Source organism: Physeter macrocephalus, chromosome 4, assembly GCF_002837175.3.
Source record: "Physeter macrocephalus isolate SW-GA chromosome 4, ASM283717v5, whole genome shotgun sequence".
NCBI classification, from domain to species: Eukaryota; Metazoa; Chordata; class Mammalia; order Artiodactyla; family Physeteridae; genus Physeter; species Physeter macrocephalus.
Window position 1 is genome coordinate 139908031 of NC_041217.1, and position 12058 is coordinate 139920088.

Sequence of the window (12058 nt, forward strand, 5' to 3'; positions counted from 1 at the left end):
AGAAGTGTAAGCTGGGACGAAGTGAGAGAATGGCATGGACACATATACACTACCAAATGTAAAATAGATGGCTAGTGGGAAGCAGCCACATGGCACAGGGAGATCAGCTCAGTGTTTTGTGACCACCTAGAGGGGTGGGATAGGGAGGGTGGGAGGGAGATGAAAGAGGGAGGATATATGGGGATATATGTATATGTATAGCTGAATCACTTTTTTATAAAGCAGAAACTAACACACCACTGTAAAGCAATTATACTCCAATAAAGATGTTAAAAAATAAGTAAATAAATAAAAGTATAAACAGGCCTATATCTATTAAGAAATTTTAATTTATTGAAAACATTCCCCCCAAAGAAAACTTTAATCTACTTCATTATACTGGTAATGAAACAGTCAAGGAAGAACTAACACTAATCTTACACAAACTATTTCAGCAAATAGAGAATGAGTGACCACTGCTCAATTTATTTTATGAGACCAGAATAAAACAACTTGGAAAAAAAGAAAACTACAGACAAATATCCTTCATGAATATATAAACAAATTTCATTAACAAAATGCTAGCAAATTGATTCTAACAATATATTAAAAGGTAGGATTAATCCCAGAAATATAAGATTAGTTTAACATTCAAAATTAATGTAATTCACCATGTCAAAAGAACAAAGGACAAAATTCATATGATCATTTTAATTGACGCAGAAGATTTTTTTTAAAATTCAACACCCCTTGATGACAAAACAACAGCAACAAAAAAAACCTCAGCAGGCTAAGAATAGTAGGGAACTTCCTCAACATGATAAATGGTATCAACAGAAAACCTATAGCTAACATTATACATAATGGTAAAAGATTAAAGTGCATCCCCTGAGATCAGGAATAAGGTAATGATGCCCACTTTCACCTCTTCTATTCAATATGGTACTAGAGCTCACAGTCATTGCAATAAGGTAAGAAAAAATAAAAAGATCAGAAAGGAAGACAAAAAACTGTCATTGGCAAATGGCATGATTGTTTATATGAAAAATCACTCATAATCTGCAAAATAACGACTAGAACAAATGAATTTAGCAAAGTTACAGTTTCCATGTTTTTTTTAATAAATTATATTCTTATATACTGTCAGCAAACATTGGAAAATGAAGGTTAAAAAAAATTATGCCAAAACCCATAAAATACCAAGGAATAAACCTAACAAAAGACACGTAAGAGCTATACTGAAAACTACAAATATTCTAATAGAAGTTAAAGGAGAGCTAAATAAATGGAAACATATACACATCTAATGGATTGGAAGATTTAACATTGTTAAGATGTCAATTCTCTCTAAATCAACCTACAGACTCAATGAAATCCCAATGAAAATTCCAGCAAGCTTTTCATTTTGTAGAAATTGACAAACTAATTCTAATATGTACATGGAGATGCAAAGGACCTAAAATAACCAAAATGATTTTTAAAACGAACAAAATTGGAGAACTTATCCTATCTGATATAGTATAGTATAGTATAGTGTAGTAGAATAAACACAGTAGCCAAACTAACTTGGTATTGGTGAAAGGGTAGACATGTAGATCATTGGAATAGAACAGAGAATCGAAAAACGGACCCTCACATATATGGGCAATTTTTGACAAAGGTGCCAAGGCAATTCAATGGGGAGAGAAAAGTCTTTCCAATAAATGGTGCTAAATATGTGTATGGGGAAAAAAAGAGTAATATCAACCTTTACCTTACACCAAACATAAAAACTGACTCAAAATAGATCATGTACTTAAATGTAAAATCTAAAACTACATAACTCCTAGAATAAAAATAGAAGAAAATCTTTACAACCTTTCAGTAGGCAAGTTTCTTGGAATATAAAAAGCCTGAACCATTAAAAAAATTGATAAGAAAATATGTAATTGATAATCAAAAAATTTTTAAGTTGTCCTTTAAAAGACACTATTAATAAAACAAAAAGGTAAGCCACAGGCTGGGAGAAAACATTCACAGCCCACATATATCAGACAAATTACTTGTACCCAGAATATACATTTATATAAATTTTACAACACAATAAAGACAAGTAACCCAATAATCAAAGGGCAAAGGATCTGAACAGACACTTCACAAAAGATATACGAATGACCAATAAGCACAAGAAAAGATGCTCAACATCACTAGTCATGAGGGATATGCAAATTAAAACTAAAATAAAACGCCACTATATACTCTTTTGAATGGCTGAAATTTTAAGAACTGACCACATCAAGTGATGATGAGAATGTGAAACAACTGAAATCTCACACACTGCTAGTAGTAATGGAAAATGGTACAACCACTTTAAAAACGAAAAGAAAAAAAAAATCCTCCAGATCCCACCAACTAGTTTTTCCATTTTCCTTTCTGCAGGTCTTTATTTAAACACAGTTTGAAATAGCTGGAATTACATATGTGATTTTTTGTATCCTTTTTTTTTTTTTTTTTTTTTTTACTTAACAGTACAAGTACCCCTGATTTACATAAAACAAATTATTTGTATACTCTGTCATCTCATTTGGTACTGTCCAAGACTACATGTTCTAAAAGTCCAAGATCAAGATAGCTTACATTCTCTTTGCACAGTGTGGCAGAGCCAACATGGAGGGAAAGGCAATTAGTGAATTGTTTTCTTTAATGATGAAAGTGAAATGTTCTCAGTGACATGTAGTAAGTTAATCTGCATCTCATCAAAGATATTACCTTCTGGACAGAGTCCCAGTGCCTCATAAGTAAGAAGTTCATTGGTGGAAAAGCAATCATGAAGTTCTATTACATCAATATCACTTGGTCTCAGGCCAGATTTCTCATAGCACTTTCTGGCAGCTTCTTTACTCATATCAAAGCCAACCTAAAACCAAAACCATATATAAATAAATTAAGGGCATCAAAACTGGGAATTTTATATAAGGCTTATAAGAGATTAATATGTATAACCTTAACAGTTGAGAACTGACCATACTGAAATCTCAGTTAATTCTGTATTACACAGAAAGTCCAAATAAAAGAATATCCAGAAGGGAGAATGAACATACACATTACATTTTGTACTATAAAAAGGACTTACAATTCCTCATGCCATATCCTGTGCTAAGTTACAAAAACTCTATCAAACCACAATATATAGTTGTGGTAGATAGGTTGAAGAGATTTATCAAGAGATCGTTATGATTCAGATACACTGAAAAATATGGGTGAATTTCTATATGAAAATAAACAATCTTCTTTTAGAAGATCATATAGGATTCAAACCATTTTTCCAATATTCATGCTATTAACACCCCTTTGGTCTCAGATAATAACATGCAAACTCACCTCTTTTCCAAGGAATAAAATTGTGATGTGATGGAAAATGTACTACAATCAGAAAACCTGAGTATAAGTTTCACCTCTGCCACACCCTAGCTTGTGTGATCTTGGGCAAGTTACAGAAACATTTTAAAATTCAAAGCATTGTTGTAAAATCATTTTGTAAACTCTAACGTAAACCATATGCTTAGTTATATATGTGTGTGTACATAATGCACATTTTTATATGTGTATATATGTATGTATCTTCAAATATTCAACTAACTCTAGGTCAGAATTCTCATCTTTTTTACTTCCTCCATTTTGTACTCAATCTTCAAACAGTGATTTTTAAAGTGCAAAAGAGTTCCTGAAAATATCTTTGTTTTTCCCTTAACTCTGTAAGACTGGAGTTCTGGGCATATTTAGGCAACTCAAAATTTTTTAAAATAGCACACTAGATAGTTAAAAGTGCATGCATATGTTCTTACCAGTTATTTTCCCTTAACAGATTCTTAAGGATGGGTTATAATATTAAATTTTCTAGACCAATTTTTTTCAAGTAAATAACATTCAGAGCTGATGACATGATGTCACCTTGAAATTTTGAAAAAGAAATCCCTTGACTGATTAATAAAACAGAATCTCAGACACACCATTTTAATAATGCTTTTTTCTTCAAACGAGCTTGGCATATCAGTCACCATCTCTTGAGCCAAAATTTCCACAGCTTTGGATTTCAGGCCGTGCTTCTGTACAAATGCTTCACTAGCCAAAATTGCCGCTGCAGCACCATCTGAAGTGGGACTAAGAGGAGGTGAAAATAGTTATTTACACCTGGTTCACCTCGATCCTAGGATTTCAGTCTAGGAGTTCTTTCAGTGTGGAAAGGCAGGGTATGCTTGCTGGTCATTGGACTGTCTTTGTAATATCTGCAGTTAAAAATTATACATGCTTCGCACCTGAAGACTGAACTTCTATCAAGAATTTAAATGCTATCAGTCACTGCTTGGTCTCTAAGGGTCTCTCCCAAAAAGTTCTTATTGCAAAGAATCCCAGATTTGCCTCTGCAGACACATAAGGTATTTTCTGGTGACTTCTCAGGAGTCCACAAGGTTATTCCTGAGCTAATAAAGATTCTACTATAGGCCTAACTAGCTCAAACTTTGCTATCTCCCAAATAATCAGTCTTGGAATTCTTTTGGAAACTGGGAAAGGATGGAATAGGAGATACCAGAAAGCCCATGGTTTGGTTAAGACTCTTGAGATCTCCTCAAAATAGACCTTTTCCTTAGAGCAGCTGTGAAGGAAGGCAGCAGACACAAGAAGCCTTCTGTGAGTTGAGCTGTACTTTAAAAATGGGCAGATGCTCATACTGCAACAGATTAAAATGGACATCACTTGTTCACTTGCATCTCAGACAGTAACTCCAGGACACATCCAGGTGAGAGTCAGGCACAGGTACGAGCTATGCAATACTAACTCAGTCTTCCAGGAGACATATTGTCAAGCAATTTTCAAGACAGAGCTACTATCATTATTAGAGCTTTGATTTTTTTTTTGTTTTACCTTTACTCGTAGTTAATATGACTGAGTAAAATTTCCTACAGTAGAATATACAGCAGAGAAAACAAAATGGTCAAGGGAAAAACCTTCGGACTCCACTGGCCTCCCAAGCCACATTTAAATGAATAAATACTATTAAAACAGAGTAGCTGGAAGTCATGAGAAAAGGAAGTAAAATATATAATTTTCCAAGAGAAAAGACAATCTGTGTCTAGACAGGAATAGGAAGCAAGGGTGCTCACTCCAGGGTAAGGACTATACTTGGTAGGAGTTCTATAGGGGCAGATACAGATATAGATATACCCAGATACACAGCCTACAGTCTACCCAAGGGATAGAGGGGGTGGGGGGTGGGGAGAAAGCACAGTACTTCTATTAAATATTAAAATGTGTTTTTCTTACCAACATTGTAAGATAGTCAAAAAGTCAAAAATTTTTTGAGATGCCATCACTTCATCTAAACTGTACTCCTTTTGGAACTGGGAATACCTAAATATAAAATAAGTAGTTACAGAATGTGAGGTAGCAATCACAATTTTTGTTGAAGATGTTCTGGTCCAGAAGTTAAAGAGAGAATAATATGTAAATACTCTTTTCACAAATGAAAGACAGGCTTTCATAAACCATTTCAATCTACAATAAATAAGTCATTTGAATTGAATTTTTAAAATTCCTAACTCCAAAATATCATGTTGTATAAAAAAACTTTTGTCTAATTTTTGTCCTGGGTTCCTGGCATGGAGATTCTAAAATGCTTGGAATTTCCTGAGTAATAGAAGTGTCTTGGTTATGCTAATTAGGTGACCTGTGGTGGTCCCCTTGTTAGCTGGGGGATAAGGGAGGGATGAGCCAGGGGTGTGGTCACCAGAAAGATCAACCATGCGAATACAAGATTGGGACTTTTGAACCAGTTTGACCCCTAGGGAGAAGAGGGGGGCCTAGAGATCGAGTGGCCAATGATTTCATTGAATATGCCTGCATAATGAAGCCCCAATAAAAACTCTAGAAACTGAAGCTTGGTGAAGCCACCTGGTTGCCGAGCACCTTCCCATACCAGGAGGGTGATGGGCCCTGACTCCATGGGAAGAGGGCATGGAAGCTCTGCACTAGGAACCTTCCCAGTCATTATCCTATGTGCCTCTTCATTTGGCTGTTCCTCAGTAAGTACAGTAGTTTCCTGAGTTCTGTGAGTCATTCTCGTGAATTATCAAACATGAGAGGATCATGGGAACCCCTGAATTTATAGTCAGTTGGTCAGAAGTGCAGGTGGCCTGGGGATCCTACTTCATCTGGCATCTAAAGTGAGAGCAGTCTTGTGAAGTCTTAATTCATAGAGTCTGCATTAACTCTGGGTGGCAGGTACCAGAATTAAATTGCAGTACACCCAGTTGGTGTCAAACCAGTTGGAGGTTAAAATAAAATACCTTTTCTTTTCCTGGAGAATTACAAAAATATTAGTTCCTTAAAAGAAAAATTAAATGACTTGCAATTCAGCCAACTTTTGTGGTGATAATATTATACAACTACATTTAATGAAGGCTAATGGCATTCTTAAATAAATGTATAAAACCTATAATAAAATATCTGCATTCTTCAAAACACATTTCCTTTCTCATCACTGCCAAGAAGAAACTTATTTTCATCCCCTTTGGTGCCTCTAACAATATAATCAGATGGTTTCAGAAATTGCTCTGGAAAGACAACAGCACAAATAGATACAATAAGGGAGTTTCTAAAAGCAAACTTCAACTGGTATGGAAATTAAGCAATTCCAGTGTTTAGAAATCAAGCCCATGTAACTTAGATCTGCGTACTACTGTCTGCACCTTTGCTTCTAAAGCTAACTTTGACCATCACCAACTTTCAAAAAACTGCTTTATTTAAGCCAGATTCTGTACTAGACAGTAGGGACATGGACATAGTCCCTACCCTCAAGGAACTCAGTCTGAATCCACGGCAATAAATACACCATTCTAGTATGATAAATGCCATGATAGAAATGTTATACAGGGTGCCATGGGACCAACAGGATACACATCAAACCCAGATACCAAAGGGGGCTTCCTCTCTGAGGTTAGGCAAATAAGAGGAAATAGGAGATAGAGAATTCCTGGCAAAAGGGTCAGCACATGCAAAGCCTCTTGAGGTGAAATAGTTTATTGAAGCTAGAGCGTGACATCTGGGAAGGAATATGGAGGCAAGATGAATAAGAGGGGGCAGGAGACATGAACAAGGATCAGATCATGAAAGGCCAGTATATGGTGTTTACATTATACTGAAAACAATGAGGAACTACTAAAGGATATTAAGCTGGGAGTGACATGACCAGATTTGTATTTCAGCAAGAAAGCTGTGGTATGGAAAAGGCATTACCAAAAGCAAGTAAACCAACTAAGAGATTGGGGAAATAATTAAGGCAAGAAATGATAAGGGCCTAAAATAGGGAATTGGAAGTAAAAGATGGAGAGAAGCAGGACTTCCCTGGAGGTCCAGTGGTTAAGACTCCGTGCTTCCAATGCAGGGGGCGCAGGTTCGATCCCTGGTCAGGGAACTGAGATCCCACATGCCATGAGGCGCAGCCAAAAAATAAAATTAAAAAAAAAAAAAAGATGCAAAGAAGTAATGAATTCAAGAGATAGTAAGGAGGGAGAGTTATAGACACAGGTCTGAAGGCTCAAGTGGCAGAAGCTATCCCTATTCTTATACTACTGATCACAGATTCTCACTGCCTTTAGGTATTCTTATAATCTGTGAGGAAGCACTTGAGAAGGTTCTTAACTCAACCTTCTTAGAAATATGTAACAGGTTATCTCTAATGACTGGTCAGCAAACACAGAATTATCTTTCTTCACTAGTCAAGCAAAACCTAGTGTAAGAAGTTAGCATCAGAAATTTCTGAGCCAAACCTAGAAGGCTATTCTTGGCTGTTTCAGTGAGTTTTAAATGATGAAGCTGACATTCAGAAATAACATTTGCCTATTCAACATAATTGAGAACTTACAATACATAGCAGAAGATCCATGAGGACTTATCCATCTTGTTCACTGCTATATCACTAGCAGCTTTACCAGCATCTTGCACATAGTAGGCTACTGAATACATAATAGCTGAGTGAATGAAAATCCTTTAGAAGAATGCTGTAATGAGTGGATAAATGAGCACCTGGTTGGGCAGGGAGTTACATAAAAGAAAGACTTGGAAGCTTTGCTTCTCTGAGGAAGGTCAAGAGCTGCTCTTTGGAGCCTCAAAGCCAGGAAACTGCAGTACTGTCAACTCCTCAATATGTTGGTACGGTTCCTTACTAGTTTCAGGAAATCACAAGGATTTTTAATGGTTCTCCAAGTTCTAAGGACAAAGAAATCAGCTCTTGACCATATTTATGGGCTTAAGACTGCTTATCCTAACTACTATTCAGTAACAGCAAAGTTTTATTGAGCATATACTATGTTCCAATACCCTACTAGGTACTGAAGATATAAAGCTGAGACATAATCTCTGCTCAAGGATCATCACCATCAGAGGAGAAAGATTTATAAATAAGTATGATACAGTGTGATATGTTGTAACAGACATATACAGACAGTACAATGAAGCTCATGAGAAAAAATAATTATGCCCATTTAAGAAGGTACTAAGAGAAGCAATGATATTTGGGTTGGGACTTGATGAGTAAGTAGATACTTGCCAAACAAAAGAAAGGCAGAAGGATATTCCAGGGAGAGTTAACAGCATAACTAAAAACACAGAAACAAGCACAGTATAATACACTTAAGAAATACCAAGTAATCTTGTGAGAGATGAGGTTGAGAACACCAGGGAAGTGGTAGGAAATAAGACCAGCAAAGTAGAATGAGGCCAAATTAGAACAGGCTTGTTATCTCATATGAAGGAATTTCTATTTTATTATATAAGCAAGGGGATTAACCAAAGCTTCCACAATACCCTTAGATCTTTCACAAAATACCATTAAATTTAGGGCATGGGAGTAGATATTATTTGTTAATTAGGTATACCCTGAATTCAAACATCAATTCAAAATCAGAAGAATGAGGAGAACAAGTAGTAGCATGAAGTATTAGAAATATGTGGTAATGACCCACTTGTGGTATAAAATGTCCCTTATCATGTTTTTATGTTTATTAAACATGGCAAAATTTGTTTAATAGTTCAGAAACAATTTACTGAGCACTGATTATGTTCCAGACTCTGTGCTAAGCATTAAGAACATAAAGATAAGAGATGGCTCTTGCCCTCAAGGAGTTTATAATCTAGTAGAAGGAAAAATATAAACATTATTTTACCACTATTTAGAATGATCCTGAGCAAGTTGCCTAATTTCTGTAGGCCTCATTTTCATCATCTATAAAATAAGAATAAAAATAACCACCTTATAGGGTCCTTGAGAGGATTAAATGAAAATGTACATAAAAGTACTTAGCACAGTGACACAGAGTTGGCATTTAATAAAGTTAGCTACTATTCTTTTATTGCCTAGTGGTTTGCTTTTGTAGAGATTCTAGTTGTGTGGCACTAATTCAATTCCCAGTGAACCAATTTTATTCAGCAACCATTAAGTACATGCTATGAGCCATGCATTGCACTAGGCATTAGGGATTCAAAGATTAATTATCAGTAATACATATGATGTAATTTTACTTCAGACTATTTTTTAGGATATAAATTACCATATTATTCTATCAGAGTAAGAGTTAATGACACTAACATAATTAAAATGCAAATAATTTAATATAAAGTAATTAAAACCACTAATACATGTTTTACAAACATTTTAATTGATCAAAACAAACTAAGAAAAGTTTTAAAAAATGGTTTAAAATGGGGCCTGGTTATTTCCAATTAAAATTATTATAATAAATTTCATTTACTAGAGTTAGAACCTATGACCAATTACATCTTTTAACGCCAGCCGTTCACATTCTTTCTTAAAAGAGCAACTAAGCTTAAATGGCATTTTAAATATAAATAGACCAAAACCTAAACTGAAATGTAGTCAAAAGATTACTTGGGCACAAGCCTTTCATAAGAAAAAAAACATTCTAGTTAACATCTTTGAGGTCTTATATTTGCTTTTCAAGTATAAAGTTGCATATTACATAGCAGTATAACCCAGATTCTCACTATTTCATATCTCTGAAATACTTACGGGTTATTAACTGAATGTTTATGATTTTTCCATCCAATTTTTGCAAAGTGTTCAAGTTTTGTTCCTGTAGAGAAAGCAAACTTCTATTAGTGGGTTAATGCTTTCCTGTTGCTTGCTAACAAATGTTGCAATGATACTCAGTATCCTTCTAATGTTTCCACATTTTCCCATGCATAGATACCAGTATTGGAAACTTCAACACTGATCCCTAACATAAACATTTCTTTATAATTAAACTTGGGTGTATTTCATGAATTGAATCAACAAATAAGTGTATGATATGAAAATAGTTCAAACTGGCCTATTGTACCTAGTACAACTAGGGTCTACTTTCAAAACCCAGAAAATATAGCCTAGGACCACAGTGGTTATAAGGCAGGAAAGCACTGCCAGCAATACTTCAAGGAGTCTGCCAAAACATCCCAACATCCCTGGACAAAGTGGATTTTACAATTCATACCTCTAGGGCCTGAACTTAGTTTTCCTTATGATAAGGCAGAAAGGTCTTCAGAAGAGTTACAGTCTAACAAGAAAAGTGTATACTTTTTAAATTCTTTAAAAGAAAGTTCAAAGAGTAGTGTCGGAAAATAAAAGCAAACACATTAATGAAGTAAAATTTGCAAAAATCTTGTTTACTATTTTAAAGAAGATGGAACAGAATAAAATAGGTTTTGAATCCTCCTTTGGAACTAGAAAGACAAAGGAATGAAAAAGCGCACTGATCAGAGCTGATGATATTAAGTTAATACACAGCACAATAAAGTGGAGAGTCCCCATTTCTGTTTTATCTCTATCTTTTCTGTCAAGGAGGGTGATCTTCAGAGCAGAAATGACATACATATAATTGAACAAATCTTCTCTCAATTCTAATAAAAATGGAAAAAGGCAGAGACCACACTAGCGATCTCATACCAATAAGAGTAGTGACTGATCCAGAGGCAGTCAGTACGGGTCCAGTAAGAACAAGCCACATCAAATTAATATCTTTTTTTTTTTGAATTTTATTTTTTTATACAGCAGGTTCTTATTAGTTATCTATTTTATACATATTGGTGCATATATGTCAATCCCAATCTCCCAATTCATCTCAGCACCACCCCCGTCCCCGACTTTCCCCCCTTGGTGTCCATACATTTGTTCTCTACATCTGTGTCTCTGTTTCTGCCTAGCAAACCGGTTCATCTGTATCATTTTTCTAGACTCCACATATATGCGTTAATATACAATATTTGTTTTTCTCTTTCTGACTTACTTCACTCTGTATGACATTCTCTAGATCCATCCACGTCTCTACAAATGACCCATTTTCGTTCCTTTTTATGGCTGAGTAATATTCCATGGTATGGATGGCACCACATCTTCTTTATACATTCGCCTGTCGATGGGCATTTAGGTTGCTTCCATGACCTGGCTATTGTAAATAATGCTGCAATGAACATTGGGGTTCATGTGTCTTTTTGAATTATGGTTTTCTCTGGGTACACGCGCAGTAGTGGGATTGCTGGGTCATACAGTAATTCCATTGTTAGTTTTTTAAGGAAAACTCCATACTGTTCTCCATAGTGGCTGTATCAACTTACATTCTCGCCAACAGAGCAAGACAGTTCCCTTTTCTCCACACCCTCTCCAGCATTTGTTGCTTGTAGATTTTCTGATGATGTCCATTCTAATGGGTGTGAGGTGATACCTCATTGTAGTATTGATTTGCATTTCTCTAATAATTAGTGATGCTGAGCAGCTTTTCATGTGCCTCTTGGCCATCTGTATGTCTTCTTTGGAGTAATGTCTACTTAGGTCTTCTGCCCATTTTTCAATTGGGTTGTTTTTTTTTAAATATTGAGCTGCATGAGATGTTTATATATTTTGGAGATTAATCCTTTGTCCATTGATTCATTTGCAAATATTTTCTCCCATTCTGAGGGTTGTCTTTTCGTCTTGTTTATAGTTTCCTTTGCTGTGTAAAAGCTTTTAAGTTTCATTAGGTCCCATTTGTTTATTTTTGTTTTTATTTCCATT

The 12058-nt window shown here is 35.3% G+C and overlaps 1 protein-coding gene across 1 annotated transcript in view; it reads right to left on the reverse strand.

The window, feature by feature from the left end:
- SCP2 (sterol carrier protein 2) overlaps positions 1 to 12058 on the reverse strand; it is a 174122-nt gene that overhangs the window by 97890 nt on the left and 64174 nt on the right. Inside the window, exons 7-10 of the mRNA XM_024119754.3 lie at positions 10043 to 10106; positions 5281 to 5367; positions 3969 to 4119; positions 2728 to 2875 (exon numbers count right to left, since the gene is read on the reverse strand). Of these exons, the coding sequence (XP_023975522.1) occupies positions 2728 to 2875; positions 3969 to 4119; positions 5281 to 5367; positions 10043 to 10106 (450 nt within the window). The remainder of the gene's footprint in view (positions 1 to 2727; positions 2876 to 3968; positions 4120 to 5280; positions 5368 to 10042; positions 10107 to 12058) is intronic.